This window comes from Anabas testudineus, chromosome 19 (assembly GCF_900324465.2).
Source record: "Anabas testudineus chromosome 19, fAnaTes1.2, whole genome shotgun sequence".
Taxonomy (NCBI): domain Eukaryota; kingdom Metazoa; phylum Chordata; class Actinopteri; order Anabantiformes; family Anabantidae; genus Anabas; species Anabas testudineus.
The window spans coordinates 10,723,098-10,744,387 of NC_046628.1; the positions used below are offsets into that span (position 1 = coordinate 10,723,098).

The following is a 21,290-nucleotide window of genomic DNA, read 5'->3' on the forward strand; positions in this document are numbered from 1 at the left end:
ACACTTCCGCTCTTTTCCTCACTTCGCCGGCCGGCCTGACGTCATATCCGGTCACTTCAGCGCCACTTTAGGACGCTATCTCTGTCGAAAAACAACGTTTTAAATATAATGTCAGAGTGGGGAGTTTATTTTTAGTCTTTTACGTGCAGCAGAAATTAATTCACAGACGCTGGGGTGTCCGTGTGGAGTTGTTGCAAACTGCACTGACAGTTTCATCAGCAGCTTTTCCAGTCGGGGGAGGAGTCGTGCACATCCAGGAGCAGCCTCTGCACAAACTATTGGTGTGAGAAATTTAAAAGGTGCAAAAAAAGGGAAAAAACATGAACATCACCCAGTAGAAGACGACACAGGACAAGATACACTTGGACTTCAGAAGGTTAAGTAAGAACAAACTATCTTTCATTACTTGATCATGCAGGGACACAGCTAACCCATATCTGATGACATGCACATTAGGATAACATGGCAGAGGCAAACTTGAATTGATGTCATTTAAGTGTGGTGTATTAATGCACATTCCACAGTTTTATGTATTTGATTGTGATCCTCTGCACTTGCTGGTCTCTGTTTGTCTTTCTGACAGTAAAGGCATTAAAGTGAGCATGATGCTGCAGAGGCTGACTCTGTGTTCAAGGATCCCACTCTGTGCACCCAGACACACATGCCGACTGCTCACCAGACCACTGACACAAGGCAAGCAAAGCTGCACTACTGCCTTATCACATTAAATGAGGACATATGATGTGGTCCATTATGGTTATCCAATAGCCTGGATTAGAGAAAGTGCAACAACAAACTTGTGACCCCAGTCTATTTAGTGTAAAAAGAAGTTTTAAAACTTCGTTTGGGTTTTTAATTAAGTTTAAGATAAGAGTAATTTGATTAATTCACAATACAAACAGCATTTGAATTCTATCTTTTTCAAATGTTTGCTGGTTTCCACTAAGTAAAATAAAAAATATATCACCATATATTAAACATTGTGTTGTTTGGAGTGTTGCTTCGACTAACCAAGAAATTATAGATTTGCATTTTGAGCTTTTTCTGCTTTATTGACAAATATATTGGTTGGTGATTAATAAATAATGTAAATAACTACGTAGAATATTGGTTTTTGCTGGAAGTAAATTATTGTATGTCCATTACTGTGTCAGCAGAGTCAGTAAAGTATGTCCAGGCAGAAGTGCATCAGATAAACTGCTGTTGTAACATGCTGTGATAACTCTGAGATTTTGTGCCTGCCGCTCTAGTGTGTACAAGATATCATGGGTGTCTCTCTCATCCGCCTCATTGCTCCAGAGAGATGTGTAATGTCAGCATAGGCTTTCTTCTTGCCCTGCTGATGTGGCAGTTTGAAGGCTGTAATTATCTGTTTCCCAGGTTGCAGATAGATGTAATGGAGGGCTTCACTGTGTTTGTTTCAATGGAGCGAAAGCCCTGCAGAATATGCACAGCTACGATGAGTGATTTACCAGTATATTGATGCAATAAAGCACATGATTAACACATGATTTTGAAAGTGTTGAACTGTAGGTGGCACCTACAGTTCAACACCACTGTTTAGTCCTTTTGATTACTAGTGTGCACATTGTCAAAAGTTAACAGTCTCTAGGTGAGACTAGAACAGTTGTTTTAAATAAGAGCTGTAATGTAAATTAGATGAAGGCCAAGGTCATTTCCTCATGAAAATATGTCTCTCTCTCTCTTTGTGTTTTACTAATCAATGGAAACAAACTCAAGTAGGTCACTTTGATTTTCACCGGTAAAGGAAAGCTATCTTGTCCCTCTACATAGCCCCCCAGGGCAGAGCCACTGGTAGCCCTTTTGCCCACCGCGGTGAGCTGCGTCAGGCCAAGAGGATCGTAGTCAAGCTCGGCAGTGCTGTGGTGACTCGTGGTGATGAATGTGGTCTGGCGTTGGGGAGGCTGGCCTCCATTGTGGAGCAGGTGAGGAGCACGTAACCAACACACACCTAGTGTTTAATGAATTATATAGGAACTTTTAAGTCCAGTAGAAAACTTTTAGGGAAGAAAATGAATAGGAATTATATGTGGGGACACTGTTTGTGTGATAGGTAAACCATCAGTGGTTATTTTTGATTGATGAACTAGGTCATATTCATACGTATTGTTTTCTCTTTACCCTTTTTATGGAACGGTTGCCTATTTAATTTGCCTTCAACTCGTCCACTATCCATCTATGAGATTTATTGCAATACTATACTATACTATAATCTTATAGAAAAAAACAAAACATTGTGTAACAGCATAACAGATAGCACAAGGTTTAATGATACATTTGAAGTCACATTGGAAGTTGTATATTTTAGACCTCCTACTTGTAAAAGTACAATAGAACGGCCCTCAAAGTCAGAGCCCCAACTGGGCAGCTGACCAATTTCAGATACGGCGACAGCATCCACAGAAAGTTTGTTCAAATGGAAACTTAGAAATATCCAACCTCTGATGTATAACAAATGCAGCACAAGAAGTAAGCTGCTTTAAAGCAAAATCCTTAGTGAGGCTGAGCAGGAAATAAATGTTTCCCATCTGTGATCCAATACTTCTAATTGGTTGTTTTGTTGTCCAGGTGGCCATGCTGCAGAATCAAGGCAGGGAGATGATGATTGTCACCAGTGGAGCTGTGGCGTTTGGCAAGCAAAGATTAAGACATGAAATCCTGCTGTCCCAGAGCGTCCGACAGGCGCTGCACTCTGGACAAAATCAGCTCAAAGACATGGTGAGAAAAAGTGGAGGAATGTGTGGAGGCATCAGGCAGTGTCAAAGTATAAATACACACTGACTCACGTAAAGAAGACATTACTGTAGTACTACTTCTGCTGCTGCTTTTAATCATATATGTAGATGTGGTCACAGTGTTTTGGCACAAACAAAAGTTTCTCGATTTGTTATTTGACCAAATGTACAATATGTGTCACAACTATCGTCTGCCAGTCCACGTGTTATTTTGTAACGGGTCTCGATTGTATTGTTGGACCATCTCTCCACATTCATACGTCATTCCCCCTGTATATAGATACATCTATTTTACTCTATATAAACACAGAGAGCACTTCACTGGCATGGCATGGTTTAGTTGAATTGTTGTCTTTCAGCAGCCTGATAATCTCTTTACGCCGAGAATCAATGTGACCAGATGTTTACTGAATTTATGTTGCAGTCTCTGCCAGTGCTGGAGGCTCGGGCCTGTGCTGCTGCTGGACAGAGTGGCCTGATGGCCCTGTATGAGGCCATGTTCACCCAGTATAGCACTTGCACTGCACAGGTACTTATATATCTCACAAAATAACTGCAATGTTAAGTGTAAATATTTTTTTTCCATGCAGAGTAGCCTTTTTCTCCCTCACTCACTACTCTTTCTGAATTGTTTGCTCTTTCCTCCCTGCTGTGTCGTCAGGTCCTGGTAACGAATCTGGATTTCCATGATGACCAAAAGAGGCAGAACCTGAACAGCACACTCCAGGAGCTGCTGCGCATGAACATCGTGCCCATCATCAACACCAATGATGCTGTGGTGCCTCCACCGGAGCCCAACATCGACCTCCAGGGGGTAAATGTGGGTACAGATAGCATGGGGCCACAGCTGGTGGCGGTGATGGTAGCGGTGGCAGAAAGGATTCGCCACAGACCTGTTTCATTAGCTACAGGACTTTTGCAGTATCATTTACACATGTTGAAAAACCTGTGCTGCCCAGCATCACCTCACCAGCTGCGCCCCCCTCAAACATTAAAGGACCATACCACTGATTTTGCATGTTTAAGCCAAATGACCACCATCCGCTTACACCTTCCACTACCAGTGATTTCAATACAACAGTTATTAGTTTAGTTCTAAGACAAAGTTTTCTGACATCACAGCAAATGTTAAGTGGCTAAATGGCTGAGCTCTGTTGTCAGAGCATCATTTCAGCAAATTAATGTGCCACTGGAAAGGATTCATACTTTTAACACTATTAAAACTCAAAAACTAGGAACTTTAACAAAAAGCAGCACAGATGTGTGCTTGGTAGAGATGTGTTAGGTATGTTTAGCCTCCTGATGTGATTGTGATCACTTACTGAAGTAAGCCGAAGCCAAAGAGAGTCTTGAAAGTGTGGAGAAAACAGCATGTGGGATTTATTAGACTGCAAAACCACTGGGATGGTCCTTTCAAGGCATGTGCATGCAGAGAAGGGATGGATGGCACAGCATGCAGCCACTGGGCAAGAGATGCTGTCAGAAGAGACCAGGACTAACTTCTGTAGGTAGACGGCACCTTTTCCTCTTCTGCTGCAGAAATCACTAACATATCTTTTTCTTGGAGATAATTACACCTCACTATCTCTGTCTTTTTTAATCAATAGGCGATGGCCGAACAGTGTTACCCAGGTATTCGTATTATAAAATACAAGACCAGAAATAGTGTATTGGCTAAATTTGCAAAACAATATTATGAAAATATTAAAGGGTTTGCAATTAATTTTAGTCTAGCTGAACTTATGTGCTACATTTTCCCTGATGGCCCTGAAGAAACTGCTCAGTAATAGGAGGATACTTTGCACAGTTTTACAGTTCATACTGTAAGTGTGTACAGTGGGTGATTTCTTCTATTTAGCAGCTTGCACCTCTAGCCTTTAAGAAAAGGCTCAGATAAGTAGATGGCAGATGGCTGACTTTCTGCCACTGCTTCAGGCGCTTACATCAGCAATTTTCTGGTTCTGTAGGTGATCAGCATTAAGGACAATGACAGTTTGGCGGCACGGCTAGCTGTAGAGATGAAGGCTGACCTGCTCATCGCGCTGTCTGACGTGGAAGGTATGTGTGTTACCACAACAACGGTCTGGGTCAGCTGTTAGGTAACAATACCATCTGTCCACACTCTTCACCATGAAAAAAAGAAAAACTCCACTCCTTTCAGGGTCAATTGAGAGTCATGAGAGAGGCAAACACAGGCCTTCTGCCTTGATATTTCACATCAGCGCTGATGAGGTTGACACGAAGTGTGGGCTGTGGCTCTATTCTGCATCAATTGAGAAGAAGCAGATTTTCCTGGCGAAATAAATATTGCACCACTCTGACAGGAGGGATTCTTTACCTGAGAATCACAAATTAACATTATTTATTTTATTGAAATGAACACTGAAGGCACCCAGCTACTGTCATGTGTTCCGTAGACTTTTGTGCTTCATGCTGTATATGTTTGAACAACTAAGTTGCATAAGAACTGCTAAATTCTTAGGACTGTACAACAGCCCTCCTGGAACAGATGACGCCAAGCTCATCGATATCTTCTACCCCGGAGACCAGCAATCGATCACTTATGGTACAAAGTCTAGAGTTGGGATTGGAGGCATGGAGGCCAAGGTATGCTGTGGATTTATAATCAGTCAGTTAAAAAGTATTGTTATGTTAAAAGCCTTATCTTAGTAGACGTTTATCAAATAGACAAAGTACACGTCTTCTTGTACTATAGATTTTCACAGATTTTCAAAATAAAGACTTGAAGTAGAGACTTTAAAAAGACCTTTAAAATCTTGTCTGCAGGTCAAAGCTGCCCTCTGGGCACTGCACGGTGGTACTTCTGTGGTCATTGCAAATGGCACCCACCCTAAAGTAACCGGTCATGTTATCACTGACATTGTGGATGGCAAGAAGGTGGGAACCTTCTTCTCAGAGATCAAACCTGCTGGTGAGTTTGTTTCACAGACCTCGGGTGTTCTGGTGGCCATTTTGTTGAGGTAATCTGAAAGGATACCACTCCATGCTACATATTACATATCATATGGTCAGTCTGTTCCCACAGCAGCTGAATATGGCTGAGAAGTGATCACATTGGTGACTGTACTGGCCAGTCTATTACAGACAGAATACAAGCTCACTACCTCTTCCCTAAAGAGTTTTTTGCATAGTTTGGAGCTGTGCTTTATGTCATTTACTTATTGTAGAACAAATGTGCTCTGCTCAAGTGCTATCCACAGATCGCATTTCCTCAGAAATGTTTTTCTTTGTGATCTGAACACTTCATACTGTCCATGATACTTTTTTTCCAATCTTCCCGTGTCCAGTATCTGTGCTCTTTCCTTTGTATAGAGTTATAGGGATATAGACTTATTATCTTTGCAACACTATTTATTATTTGGTAGCCTATCAGAAACACCTAATTATACAGAATACTGTAGCTCAAACTCTGTGTGCCAAATGTCCAGCTAACACCTCTCTAACATAATTTACATAAACATTGAACCTTCATGAAGGTAGGATTTATAGCAAGGCTTTTGCAGCAGACTAGTTTTATCTAGGTGTACATACAAACATCACAGTGGGTGTTGACTGGTGTCTGTCTCACCCCTGATCCCTCACTAGGTCCAACTGTGGAGCAGCAGACAGAAATGGCTCGTAACTCTGGAAGAACCCTTGCATCACTTCACCCAGACCAGGTAGTGCTTGGTTTTATATCTTTTATGAGCACTCATAACTGAAATGATTCAGCCTTAATTACATGTAGAGAAACACTGACCTCTTGTGGATTCATGTACTATGTGCTCATCCTGCTTGTATTTGGTTGACTGTGTTGACAGAGGAGTGAGATCATATGTCATCTAGCAGAGCTGTTGACTGAAAGGAAGGACGAGATTCTGGTTGCCAATAAGATGGACATGGACCTTGCTATCAGTGCAGGTAGTAGTCTTTATAATATTATTTTAGTGTATGTGCATGTTCATTTCAGACAAATATAATATAATAGTATAGTAGTAGTATAATATAACTTATGTATATGTATGTACATGATATGTCTCTGGCAGGATAGAATTGAATCTAAATTGTCTAAAATATTGAATAGTCCAATTTTAACTGATTTTAGGAGATAAATAAATAATTATAATACAAAAATCATATTTGTCCACCAGAGGGCGACTTTTATTTTATAAAATTTTTTGTTTCCTCTCATTGTCTTCAAATGGCAAAGTATAACTCTGCATTTCGTTCTTTTCGCAGGTAATTTGCCACCAGCCATGCTGAACCGTTTGAGTCTGTCAACAGCCAAACTGAACAGCTTGGCCATAGGTCTGCAACAGATTGCAGTGGCTGCCCAGGACAGTGTGGGTCGTGTGCTGCGCAGGACCAGAGTGGCTCACAGTTTGGAGCTGGAGCAGATCACTGTACCCATCGGAGTCCTTCTGGTCATCTTTGAGGCCAGACCTGACTGTCTGCCACAGGTATCCATGTGGATACAACAGTTATTTACAATATGGGCATTTAGAAAATGTTATTAAAATGTCACTTTGTTAATGTATGTACACTCTAAATCTCTTTTTTATCTTGAAATGACTGCAGTAATAACACAAACCCTGTTTTTTTGTTGTTGTTTTTTTAATCCAGGTGTCAGCATTGGCAATAGCCAGTGGCAACGCCCTCCTTCTGAAGGGAGGCAAGGAGGCAGCAAACACCAACCGTGTCCTCCATCAGCTTACCCAGGAGGCTCTTTCTTTGCACAGCATCAAAGAGGCTGTGCAACTGGTAAAACTACTGACACATTATTGAGATACAATTGAAACTTTATGTAATATTTCATATGTGGTGATCTGGTGATTTTGTTACTAGGTGAGCACCCGGGAGGAGGTGGAGGATCTGTGCCGACTGGACAAGGTAATTGACTTGATTATCCCTCGAGGTTCATCCCAGCTGGTAAGAGACATTCAGCGGGCGGCCAAAGGCATCCCAGTGCTGGGTCACAGCGAGGGAATCTGTCACGTCTACGTTGATGCAGAGGCCAGTGTGGACAAAGTCATCAAGATCGGTCAGCAAATTCACATGTCTCTACTGAACTGTGTACATTTCTATTGTACTGCTAAATTAGCATGACTCATCAGTCAACAAATAGACAGTAAACTGTTGCTGGTAGGTCAGTTGTTCCACATGTGTATGCTGAATTACAACTGACAGTGAACATATAATTCAATCATGTTTTCCTGTTACAGTCAGAGACTCAAAGTGTGACTATCCAGCTGCATGTAATTCAATGGAAACCCTGCTGATTCACCGGGACATCCTGAGGACCCCTCTGTTTGACCAGATCATTGACACACTACGTAATGAACGGGTGAATCAACAAATTCAGAAATTAGATTATATTTGAGTTTTGAACAGAAAATAATTGAGTATTAAAGTTCAGATACTTCACCAACCAGCCAAGCAACAGGACTTTTTTGTTATTATGTTTTTTTAAATGTGTCATCAGGTGAAGATTCACGCAGGTCCTCGGTTTGCCTCCTACCTGACATTTAGCCCTTCAGAGGCCAAGTCATTGCGAACAGAGTACAGCGATCTTGAGTGCTGCCTTGAGGTGGTGGACAGCATGCAGGAGGCTGTGGACCATATACACAAGTATGGCAGTTCCCACACAGATGTGATCATCACAGAAAACGGTATGTGGCCCAATGGGTTAGTGCTATTTTTTATTTTTATATCTTAATAAATTGCAACACTTACCATTGCACACTGCATTTTAGAAGCACATGCAGAAATGCAGCATGCTTTACCATGAAGAAGTGCCTCTTCATACTGTATGTAGGTGCGTCTGACAGTTCTGACACTCTTGAATCCCTTTCCTCTTCCATCCTTTTCATGTGAGTGATGAGTTGAGACTTGTCAGGTAAAGTGCGCAGCCTCCCCGTGTGACTCCAAGGCAGGGGACAAAGTCCATTTAAATGTAGAACAGATGCTAAGAAACGCTTTAAAAGCCTTGTGCTTATTCACTGGGTCATGATGAAACACATTTTTGTCTCTGCAGTGAGCCATCACACTATATCTGTGTGACTCCTGTTGATAGAAACCACTCTGTGCAGCATTCAGAGTATTTCTGGACTGTGAACATGTGAATAACATGAAATTGTGATGGGAACTAAAGGTGTGTCATAAACATCTAAGAGTGTCTTAACTTTTATTTTTGCTCAATAACACAGTTCATAACAGAAAAAGTGTATATAGAAAAAATGCATGGAACGACTGAGGTACAGATGCCTTATAACTATATAGGATTTTGTACTCTTGTCATTAGAAAAAACAAAATAAAAACCATGAGCAGCATTTGAAGATTTTTGGAGAAAGTTTCTTTTCACATCTCTGCATTGAGGAATATTCTCACAGACTGTGGAGGATGTTTTGCTGCCACCTAGTGACTTTACGAGGTACCTCATTAAATGTACTCGTCAATGACAGCAAACCACGAAGTTGATCACTGACTTGTGGCTATTAGGCATAGGAGACACAGATAATAGAAGTCATTTAGTACGTGGGTATATTAATGCTAAATCTAGGTAGATAATAAGTAGATTAGGTAAAATTAGTAGATGTGACATAGTCAAGTTGCTGATTCATGAAACAAAATGTTTTATTTGAACATAACTTTATTCACCTTTTTATCAGAATTTATATTTGACACTGACTTGATTTTATAGACGTTGAATTTCTCCTGATTTCCTTTTCACACAGTCCAAGGTGATGGAAACGATGTGCAGATTGTGTTTTTGGGTGAATGTTCATATGGCATAAGAGCTTATGGCACTGGTGTACATTAAAATGACATAAACACAGGTATTTGATTACAGAGTGGCAGCAAAATTACCTGTAATTAAATCCTCTAAACTGCAGATTTAGTTTGAAGGTTTTCCTTTTCTTCAGTGCATTATTTCATCAGTTCTCCTCCTTTTTGTTGCATTTGTGAGCTAGTAGACAGAGAAGCTGTTTGTCTCTTACAGAGAACACAGCAGAACAGTTTCTCCAGAAGCTGGACAGTGCCTGTGTTTTCTGGAACGTCAGCTCACGTTTTGCAGATGGCTACCGCTTTGGACTGGGTATGTGGTGGTCATGATATCATCTGCCTTTACCCTTTCCCTGCGATTCTTTCCAAGCAGTACGACTATGATTTCTTTTCAGATAAGACATGTTGTTTACTTTGTCTCTAGGAGCAGAGGTTGGTATTAGCACAGCACGTATACATGCACGGGGCCCCGTCGGTCTGGAGGGGCTGCTCACCTCCAAGTGGGTCCTGAGAGGTGACGGGCACACAGTAGCTGACTTCTCTGAGCACGGCACCATGAAGTACCTCCATGAAAACCTGCCTGTTGGGCAGCATTTAGCTGGACAAAGGAACAGCAACTAAACTGCAGACACTGTAAACACTCAAAATGTCTTGCATTACCCACCAGCAACTCTGCAGTTAATGACTAATGTCTCGGTTTTAAACCGGTTTTAAATCAGCACAACCAGAAATCCCTGTTATTCCATTATACCGTTGTTCATTGTTCAAGACTTTACTGATGTTTTAAATTCTACCTCAGCTTATGATGCTTTTGAGTTAGAAAAGTCAAACTAATGTGTTATCACAACACACAATACCGCCCCAATAATACAGTTAAGTAAGATGTCTTATTGTTATCAATAGGTGGTGGCATTTCTCCTAAATAATATTATTAATTCACACAAACATAATTTTGCCTTTGCATAGCCAACAAATATGCAGTTATATGACGGTCATGTTGTATATTTTATATACATTTGTATTATACATTTTAAATTCATTACCAAACCAGAGTTACCACATTTCGAGTGAGTGGCTCCTCTAACCTGTGACACTGTCGTTCACATTTATATTCTGATAAGTTTCTGCATGAATTCAAGTGGATGATTGCTCATTGGCTCATTGCCTAAAAGGCTGATACTGATTGTACTTTAAAATAAGTGCCTTCTTTCTTCATAACATCAGTTACTTCTTTCTATTTTTTGCTGTTATTCAGGTTTCTGTATATTTCTAAATGTACAGGTATATTGATTAGATGAGATGCTGATCTAGGTGATTTCAGACATAGGTTAAAAACACTACAGGGGGACATTTGATAGTAGAAATGTTTACTTTCTCTTGCCAGTTTCGCCAGTTCTGGCGTGTTTCAGAATTCCTGCATTAAAACTCTATTACATGACATAAATGTATCAGAAATGTACCAGTTTAATTATCTAGCAATGCAAGTTGAAAATACGCTTCAACATCTTTAATGCATCAATTTTATTTACTATGTTTTTTTAATTTATTTGATCACGGTTACAAGTTCTGTTCATTTTTCCATGCTTTGCTGCTTTCCTGTTTGTTCCCTTTGGCGCCCAAAGCCTCTGTCAGAGCAGGAACAGTAATTGACAAGCTGCCTCCTTCAAGCTGGAGGGGAAAATGCGACTGCTTTTAAATTAAGCTCTGTAACATTCCAGCCTCTGAGCTCCTATCTGATGTGTTGCAATGCGCATTTAAGGATTGGTTTGGGTTGTTTAATAACAGTATTGTACGAAATTTAAAGAAATGCTGAAAAAGAATATTTTTTGGTTATTTTTCTTACTTTCTTTGATTTCTGCAGTTGAAATGTTGATGATTTTTACATGTATATTCATCTTTGTCCTGGCACTAGTCTTTCTACTTTCACAAAAACACAAATTAATGGGGGAAAAGTCGTACTGATCTGAAAAACAGATGTCTAAAAAGGCCCTTTTTAAAGTTGCCCATAGGGGAATTTGCATTGCTGGAAGTGGGGCAAGGAAGATGGAAGACAATACTATAGAGGTTTAATTATCCAGCCATCAGAAATGAAAAGAGGGAGAAGGAGAACTGAGACTAATAATGGAATCACAGGCTTATGTTCTGAGTTTCTGTTTCTTTTTCTTTCCCTCTTCTATCATCTAAAGAATTCATTCTCCAAAACGCACTACTTACCCTTCAATCAGCTTCCCATCACAGAGTCCAAAGGGTTCGGAGATGAAGAGGGAGACAAAACTCGGATCTCACTCTTTTGTCCTTTTTATGTGTGAAAGCAGTTGAAAAAAAATCATCTAAATGACTTGAGGTAAAAACAGAACAATCCAGGGACACTGAGTATTGCCTGTTTGATCCATCGTGGTATTATTGTAGGGTTGTATTTTTCAATATCACCTGCACCAAAGGTGTTTGTCACAGTAACAGTACTGTTACCAGAATAGTACAATAACAATTTTCTACTTGGGTAATAAACAGAATATTAAGGTGTTTTTTGCTTCATAATATAAGCCTTCCTACAGGATTCTTGTTGAAATGCATTATTTTAAAATCAGTACTGAGTTTTCATTAAATTGATTGTATCTTAGCAATAAAGAATAAGTCTGTATTTCAGATTATACAAATGTTTCAGTCATTACAAACTGAAAAAATGCTTGGACCATAAATTTCTCTTGAATGTCTACTTACAGACGGATGATCCCAATGGAGGATGAGCAACTATGTCAATAGAAAATACAGTATATTCCTATATTTTATATTTTTGCTGTCATCACCCCAGTTCTGTCTTCAACTTGTTTTCCAACTTTATTGGAACCACAGTCAGATTTCAGGAGTATGAGAAAATGTATAGAGCTAAGTAGATTTTAAAAACATGACTACACTGAATATTTAAGGATGTTTACAGATTCTTTGTCTTTACTGCTTTTTTAGAACTATAAACTTAAAATGCAAATAATCTTAGTATATTCCTATTAAAACACAAATGACAGACTTGTTTTTGTAGTAAATCTGAAGCACTTTTGAATTTAGTTAATTTTCTATGCCACTGCCATGTCACAACCTTAAATTAACTTCCTGGACAAGGCTGAGGCCCTGGCAGCCTGTACATTTCCTCTCGTCTCTTATCCGGCTTTGCCCTAGATCCTGGCTGATCACAGCTCAAGTTGCACCCTGTTGATGGTGTGTTGTCTGGTGGGTATTGTTGTCCACAGATATAAAAAGGATGATGAGAGCAAATCACTGGGCTTGTACAGCAGAAATGACAAACCTTTAATTGAACATTACTCAAGGCCAAAACTCGTAATTCTTGTTGTTCTTGATCTTAAGAGACTCTCAAATGCACTCCCCACTGGGCTTAATTTTTTTTTTTGAATCAATAATTAATGGTCAAACTTATTTATTCATGTGTATCTTCACCAATTACGCAGCATCTAATTAACAATTTCAATAATTGATATTTATTTCTAAAAGGTTTCAGTATCTTGGGCTGATGAAAAATGCATGAGCAGGGATGTGGACTGGGTTTTGTTTTTTGTTCTGAGAGAGCTTGATGCTTGGGGCTAATACCAGGCCACTTTGACTCCGACTCTTTGACTTGGCACTGATCCTGTGATGTTGATCTAATATGGGCATCTTTCATGGACCCAATGCGCGTATTCTGTACCATGTGATCTCATAAAGACTCCTACATGCCCATCCTCAGACACCCTCTTTTGGTCTTTAATATCGAAGTTCAAAGAATAAGCTTCTGTTTCCTTGATAATTTTTCTTTGTGTTTGTAGAATGGCAGTATCGTGGCAAACTGTAAAAACTTTTGGTCTTACGAGGACCTCTGTGGCTCCACTTCTACATCTAACTCTGTGGCCTGATGAAACCAAAATTCAATCACCATATTCAAAAGAAAAATACCCCTCAGATTTCTGACAAGCCATAACCCCTTGATCTTTTGATAGTGACAGCTGCAGCATTCAATATAAAATGAACAAAGGCTCCATTTAGTTTCATCAAGTTTACGTTTATTGTGATTCCAGTAGGACAGGAGGTTGGGGACTGTCGGGGCAAACCATTTTACTATGGATTGAAGGAAGAAAAAAAAAGCTCAGCACTCTTTACTATGAGCATTGCTTGAGCACTGAGTTGGGAATAAACTTTACCCAACAAAGCAAAGCAACCCAACAAAACCAGATCCCAACATCAGACCAAAACCCTCATCATTAAAATGTATGACTTCAGGTTTGGACACCACAATGTTGCGTCCACACTGAAACAGTGCTGATATTAGGGGAACAACAGCGTGGAAAACCTAATATTGGGGCTGAATAAAGGTTTTAAAAATGCTGATAATCAGTTGACCTCAGTGACACGTCTCAGAGAGCCAATAGTTGGGCTGGTGCTTCCCCACTCGCTGTGCCTCCTGTACTCTCCAGGAAGCAAGAAGTACTGGCGTCCCCTGTAATTGGGATGCTCATGCAGCATCCAGTAGCCCTCCATGACATTAACAGAGGAGATGTCGCGGGTGTGGAAACGCTCATGCAGATTTGGGCAGTCTTCCATTAGCTCCAAATTCTGGCCCCCAAAGTCAGACCGCTCAAAGATCTTCATCCTGTAGCTTCCATTGTACTGCGAAATAAATGTAGGAACAAAATCAAACTACTATTGAAGATAAATATGTTTAACTGACTACAGTCAAGTAGAACAATATGGTATGACAATGTGATGGGCGATAAAAAGCCACAGGTACTGGCACTGACTGGTGAAAACAGGACTAGACTTGAGAGCTAAAGGATCCTAAACGGGCAGTTCTACAGAAAAACTTTTAGAAAAACTCACAGGTGGCACCATACGGCACGAGCGGATGCAGTCATTGAAGCCTGCCCAGCGTTGGTAGTCGGGGTATTCACCCTTGTGCAGCATGTATTGGTAGCCAGAATAATTGGGCTTCTCATAGGCCACCCAGCAACCGTTCTCCACTCTTATTGAGTTACAGCGGCTGAAGTAGTGTTGCATATCAGAACAGTCACTACTGCACTCATAGTGACGACCCTGGAAGTTCCTGTCTTCATAGAAGATAATCTGCATGGGACAGATGAGTTGACATGATCAACACAGGTAATAAAGATATATAGTATATAAAACTGCCCCCCAGCTGTTTAGGATTTCAGAAATAATAACTTTAACTCCAATATGTTAGTCTACAGGTTTTCTGAACCAAGTTTGCAGATGATGTACCAGAAGCTCAATTGAGTAAAACAGTTAAATATGGTGTAAGAGTCTTCAAGACCTTGTGAAAAGTTCTTGATCACACAAATCAAACCCCTAACGTCGGATGAACAATTGCAGTATTTTTCTATCCACGGCATATGACGAAGGCTTGATAACATTTTTTATTATGACTTTCCAGTTTGTAGTGTTTATGCATCCCTGTACAGTATGTGTGATGAAATTATGTTACAGTAAACAACTGGCATTTAAAGGACAAAAAAAATTAATTTTGTAGGCCTATCCAGCATTTATTTAGGCCTTAGATTAAAATGATCAATATATTACTCATCAAACATTGAGTTTGTGTTTCATATAGTTTAAATTGCAAACTTACCTTGCCCATTGTAAATGTGTGAAGTTCAGACCAGACCAGGTGCTGGGCTGTACTGGACCTCTTTATAGATCCTGCTGGGATCAGGGCTTTGCAAATGTGAAACAAAGCTTTGTCGTGTCAGCACAGTACGCTTTATAGACTGCAGAATACTATAGGACCGGTGAGCTGCAACAGCCGCTTTGTCTCTGTCAAAGCTCCGTCTCTCTATGAAAAATACTGTACAACTGCACTTTCTCAGACAGCTACAATAAGAGTTGCAACATCTGCCTTTATTGGCATGAATGCCACCTACATGCCGCCCGTGAGGATAGACAGATAGGTATTTGATGTGACATAGGTCATTAAGCAGCAGAAGGTTTTCATTGATCTGCAGCTGGACAAAAAGCGTTATTGTACTTCAAACTCATGTTGAAATAATGTGTTCAAATAAGGTCACAAAGGCCAATGTTATTTTAAAGTCAAATGTTTAATGTTCATTTGATTTGCGCATGGGTGGAGTTTACACAAGAGTCCTCATCCTCCTGAATGAGCCCACCATGGGGTTGTGGCATCCCCAGTCACCACAGGCCCTGTACTCTCCAGGGCGCAGGAAAAACTGGCGCCCCCTGTAGTTAGGGTGCTCGTAGAAGATCCAGTAGCCCTCCATGATATTGCAGGAGTAAATATCACGGTAGCGGAAGCGCTCGTACACATTGGGGCAGTCATCCATGAACTCCATTGTGTGTCCCAGCAGGTCGGGCCTGTTATAGATCCTCATCCTGTAGGATCCTCTATACTGAATGTGAAAGAAATCAGAACATGATTATTATGCTATTTTGGTAGGTGTGAACTCTAGAGAGCACTACGGCTTTCTGCCCTGCGCTAATTCCTTCAACTTTGAATTCAAGTGAGTACCTGTAGTACTTGGTTGCTTTAAGTAACTACAGATGACAATGAGCATCAGCCCTTTTCACAGCATGACAGTTTCCCTGCTAGTCACGCAGACAAACAGTCAGTGTGACTAGCAGAATGAGAATGAAGATGCCAAGTCTTATGGGGTATCATATTCCTTTTAAAGGATGACTGGGTCTCCTTGTGGGCCTTGCAACAGACACTTTTATGCTATGACCTGCCTGAGTATCTGTAAATGACATCAAAAGGCCAGTGATTGACATCCATTTCTAAAACGGCATTTGATGTACAAGGTGAGCAGCGGGGGGTGGTGGGGGACTACCAATCTTATCTGTCTGTGTGATTGACTTACAGGAGGGAACATCTGGCAGGAGCGGATGCAGTTGTTGAAGCCCATCCAGCAGTGGTAGTCAGGGTACTCGCCAGGGCCGAGGATGTACTGGTAACCCATGTAGTAAGGCTTCTCATAGGCCACCCAGTGACCGCCGCTGACACGGATGGAGTTACAGCAGTTGAAGTGCCTGAAGGTCTCCATGCAGTCGCTGCTGCACTCCCAGTGGCGGCCCTGGAAGTTGCGGCCTTCGTAGAAGATGATCTTGAAAAGGAGTGACAAGCAGGCATGAGTGAAGTTAATGTTAGGTAAATAAATTGACTGGCTGCTATACTCCTGAATAGACTGCAGGGGACACTGCTCTCCCTTGAACAAACTAAGTTACTTTTTCCTCTGTCCTCTGTGTGTGCAAGCATCTCCACTCAGCTTTACACTAACGCTTACATATTATTTTTACTGTTTGACAGGTGAAAATTAAGCAATTTGAACCTATTATCTGGGCTGATTTTTACGTAAAGAACTTTAAAGAACACGCATGCTCTATATGGACGACTGACGTTCTGTCAACATCTCAAATTTAAGGAGCCAGAAATTGCTGCTGTCGTACACTTTGAGAGAATCTGTCATATTTGGATACGTTTGAATTATTCTTCAGAGATGCTTCCCTTTTTTATTCTTCCTTCAGAAGTAATTCATCAACTGCTACAGTAGCCTTCCATTCAATTTTTGTAGCTAATATATTTTCCCACATCAGTTCTTTTGCTACCTTTCTTCCCCTCAGCTGCATTTTTATCACTTTTTCCAAATCATACCATTTCCCTATTTCACCTCTTTGCCAAACCTGCTGCCATATTGCATGTGAGCTCATACCTTTCCCATGGTTGTAGGGCTGTGGATGTTTGCGCACCATAGCCCTAGACACACTTGCAGGTCCTTTTATACTCTCCCACAGACCATGAGGCCTCTGACATGTCAGGGACTACTACTCTTTACCTTTTCAGATGCTAACTACTGTTCCCTTTGTCTGACGGCCCATGGGTACCTTATCTCCTGTCTGCTAGAGTTTACCTATAGAATTGATGCCCCCCTCCCAAAAATGAATGCCATACAAGTGCTATGCTGTGTTTGTATGACCCTTGTTCTGCCGTGACCTTGTGATACAGCCTTTTGAAACATCACACAAAGGACGTATAGGGATGTGGCCCCCCAACAACAAAGCCTTTAAAGCGTACAGTTGGTTAGGTCATTTTTGGGGGCTTTCTCTAAACTGGTACTTAACCAGCTCATGATTTTCATTTCATTTCGTGCCATGCTTGCTACTTTTAATCCAGTTCCAGTTTAAGTCAGTTTGGATTGCTACATTTCCTAAGTAGTATGGGTCAAAATGTAATTGTTGTTCAATTCCTGTTAAAGGAAAGTGGTGCTGATACTGTGGACTGAGTCAAGCTTTTGTGTTGATGTAATCTACAGTGATCTGTTGTTTCTCTTTGCTTCCATAGCCTGCAGTTGTGCTGTGATGCCAGACGGGACTGGTCTGTTTGCAGATGTACAGACAGAACTGCTCGGTGTGTGTGTGTGTGTGTGTGTGTGTGTGTGTGTGTGTGTGTGCGTGTTTGTGTGATATAAAAGGAGGGGTTTGGGGCATCTGTGTGTTTGAGTCTTTGTATAAAATGATAGATGTTTGGACTTGAGTCTTTGGCTTGTAAGCATAGCCCAGAGCTGAAGGGGAAAAGGCCAGAAAGAGTTGCTGCCATGCATTGTGTTCCCAAAGCCCAGCTGATGCCAGAAAGGTCAGTCTCATCCTTTAGCCTTTCATCAGGATAAAGAGCTTGTGCCCCCTCTCCACTTTGTGTGCTTTTTGCTGCTTCAACTGTGTAAAAAGGCAAATGTTTTCAGAAAGCACAATAGCCATTATGTTCCTGGGCAAAAACATTGCTACTGTGGTAATATATCCAAAGCCATATGACACTGTTTCAGTGTTAAGGAACAGCGTTGATAAGATTTTGGTCCTTTGATCATTCATCGACTCGCAACTCTCATAGGCTTCAATAGGTTTCATGTTTGAAGCTGCACTCTTTTTCTATGACATAAGTAGATCATTGATATCCTTTCATCAGACTGTGCAGCGTAATTGTGGTAGATTATCAGATGGGGATGTTGTTTTGTTTGGTGGGTTTTTGAAGCAAATATTTACTCCGGGAGGAAAGGTTTTATCAAAACATATAAGAAACAAATGTTTAGATTTTTCTCATATGTTTATTCGTGGATTAATGATTTCTTTCATCATGCCTATTAAATGTAAAATCTTTATACTCGGTCTTGATGCAAGGGGGCAGCAGCGTGACAAGGAAACTTCGGGTGGGAGTATACCAGTTCCATGGTTGCTGCTCAGTCTGACCTCTGACCTTTAAATTGTATTGTAACTGAGGTGCAATACAATGTCTAAACTGAGAAAAACAAAAAGAGACATTTGATTACCTCCACTATCTTTATCATTGTTCTAGTTTTCATCATCGAGGAACAACAGCTAACCCCAACTCATTAATCAGGACCTTGGCTCTCTCTGTGTCTCTGTGGCTTCCAGGGGGGAACCTTGTTTCACAGTGTCTCAAATGATCATCTTTAGCTGAGCTACAAGACATCTCTTCCTCACCCTGAAGGAAAAGTAACATCACAGAGGCCCTTGTCTCCTTTCTCGGTTCCCCCCGGAGGAGAAGAAAGCTACCCGCTGTGGAGCATTCCACTCTTCATCTCCGAATGATGGAGAAAGAAACAGAGTGGGGGGCTAGATTTGCAGCTCTATTGTGTCCGAGGATCTCATTGTGCAATCTGTGTAATCGCATGGGAGATGACGACAGTATTAGCCCGCAGAATGACTGTCAGTTGGGGACCTCTGTGATTGATGTGCACCCCACAGAGATAGGAGAAACTCTGACAGATAGCAACCCCGGTACTAGTTAACTTGCAGCCTTTTTCATCTATCTGGTTTCCCAAAGAAAAACCCATTCGTGGAGCTGATACCTAATTAGAATGTGAATATGCAATTCACTGAGTAAAACTCATTTCAGGTCAGAGGGGACTTCTTTCAATTCAAAACAAATCATATTCCCTTAATCCAAACTATGGTCCCCCTGACCCTTCTACATAAAATAAGTCTCACCCCTAAAATGTTGTAGAGAGAGATAGGAGAGCAGCCGTGCTCGCGGTGCCTCCAATGTGCTCTTCTACTAAGCAATCATTACAAAAACACTATGGTACTGAGGTGTAAACAAGGGGTCTATGTGAGTTTTGCTCCTGAGAACTGGCTAATCTGGTGCTGAAAATGTGGTATGATCGGAAAACTCTCGCCAAAAAGCCTCCCACGCCGGGAGTAGAATGAGGACCTCTCTTTTGCTGAGAGATCATCCTCTCCATTCTTTCTGTCAGAAAATCTCCAGGCATCCTCCTTCTCTTGTCCCTGCCAGCACACAAGCTCTATCGGGATTGCCAGACGCAGGAGCCACTATGAGCCTGTGCCAGGGCCAGGATTTACCGCGATGCGTCTGATGTGCTCCATCTTTTTGCTGGGGGATAATTAAAAGAGGAAATGGTGTTGGAAGAACAGAGTGGAAAAGCAGGAGGAGGGGGCTTGGACTGAGCAAATGGATGCAGCTGTCAATTATGTTGAGTTGTTGTTTTTCTTTTCTATGACATTTTGTGTTGAACTGTTCCCCATCAGGATTTAGTTTTAAAGTTTGTGGTAAATCTCCAGTCCGTACATGTAATTAAAAAACATTTAGCCTAATTAAGAACTACTCTTGGCAATGAAATCACCATAAATATTTATGTACAACTAGGATTTTACCTGTTTTATAACCCTCATCTGTTTACAGTGAATGTAGTTTTTTACACTTAAGTGAGAACTAACAGTAGTGCTACAGAAAACATATCACTAGAACATCCCTCTGCACACGAGTTACAACAGATTGTTTTTTTGTTTGATTTTTTAAATATCCCAGGTTTAAGAAAAACTACTTTTTTTTCATCTCGTGTTCAAAAATTAAACCTTAGAAGTGTTTTGCAAGAGCAGAATTTTTGTTCTAGTGCATTTTCTTCAAGTCAGTACAAGCTGTCTTCCAGGAAACCTGGACTGTTTAAATCATTCGTGCATCTTTCTTTATTTGACTGAATCAATTTGGGATGCTCCAACATACAGCATGACCCAAACTCTGCAGAAAGCAGGACAACTCCTTCGTCTCTTAGCAGACACACCTCGGGGATTGATGGTTTTTAGTTGCTCTCACTCCTGATCTCCACTCTCTGTTTTGACGTGGCGTGTCTCCATTGCCCCCAAAGCTTTAAAGGTTTAAAGAGCAACTTTTCACCCTGTAATCCAGATACCTTTCAAACAAGTCGCGCTGTTTACTGACACATGACAAAAAAGTTCAACCTCCTCTCATGTCTCTGCTTACAAGACTGTAACTCACCTCAGAGCCTGGTAGTCAGTCCTCCTGAGCGCCCTGAACAAACAGCACCTCAGTGGGAAGGGGCCCCTGCCTTTCACCACTCACTAAATTTGTAATCAGATGTGATGCTGTTGTTCACTTCTTCAAATTTGTCATCAAAGCAAATGTGTTCTGACAACAGCTAGTGACAAGTGCACCAGAGGAGAGGCAGTAAATCAGCTTTTTCACACCGCATATCAATTATTGATCATGTTGCCCCCCTTTCCCTCCCCACCCCCGCTACCCCTGCAAGTAGACACCTTGTGATAATGAAATACATCAATTTAAAAAATAAATAATAAACTGGGGTCGGCTCCATTGTTGCAAAGCCTTAAGAGCTTGATTGACTGCCTGCACATTTTCCTCGTTGGCAGTCAGGCAGATCAAAGGAGGGTTCCTCTTATTGCCCAAGGCC

The 21,290-nt window shown here is 41.0% G+C and overlaps 3 protein-coding genes across 4 annotated transcripts; 1 reads left to right on the top strand and 2 right to left on the bottom strand.

Annotated features, from left to right (window-relative positions):
* The first annotated feature begins 255 nt into the window (after positions 1–255).
* aldh18a1 (aldehyde dehydrogenase 18 family, member A1) lies at positions 256–12,129 on the top strand. Of its 2 annotated transcripts, none has more exons than XM_026350752.1 (18): positions 256–381; positions 584–693; positions 1,795–1,946; positions 2,590–2,739; positions 3,181–3,285; positions 3,418–3,570; positions 4,724–4,814; positions 5,239–5,363; positions 5,544–5,688; positions 6,363–6,436; positions 6,578–6,677; positions 6,996–7,216; positions 7,380–7,517; positions 7,602–7,797; positions 7,979–8,100; positions 8,239–8,425; positions 9,758–9,853; positions 9,965–12,129. In XM_026350752.1, exons 2-18 carry the CDS (start codon positions 603–605, stop codon positions 10,159–10,161), a joined length of 2,343 nt encoding a protein of 780 aa, XP_026206537.1. In that variant the 5' UTR covers positions 256–381; positions 584–602; the 3' UTR covers positions 10,162–12,129. The 2 variants fall into 2 exon arrangements, with proteins under 2 accessions (XP_026206537.1, XP_026206536.1); XM_026350751.1 differs by having other exon boundaries at positions 316–376; positions 3,418–3,576.
* Positions 12,130–13,917: 1,788 nt separating this feature from the next.
* crygmx (crystallin, gamma MX) lies at positions 13,918–15,178 on the bottom strand. Its single transcript, XM_026351448.1, has 3 exons — positions 15,170–15,178; positions 14,404–14,646; positions 13,918–14,193 (listed from the first exon to the last, which is right to left on the bottom strand). Exons 1-3 carry the CDS (start codon positions 15,176–15,178, stop codon positions 13,918–13,920), a joined length of 528 nt encoding a protein of 175 aa, XP_026207233.1.
* A 490-nt stretch (positions 15,179–15,668) lies between these two features.
* On the bottom strand, positions 15,669–20,318 carry crygmxl2 (crystallin, gamma MX, like 2). Its single transcript, XM_026351875.1, has 4 exons — positions 20,299–20,318; positions 17,262–17,280; positions 16,413–16,655; positions 15,669–15,944 (listed from the first exon to the last, which is right to left on the bottom strand). Exons 1-4 carry the CDS (start codon positions 20,316–20,318, stop codon positions 15,669–15,671), a joined length of 558 nt encoding a protein of 185 aa, XP_026207660.1.
* Positions 20,319–21,290: the final 972 nt, after the last annotated feature.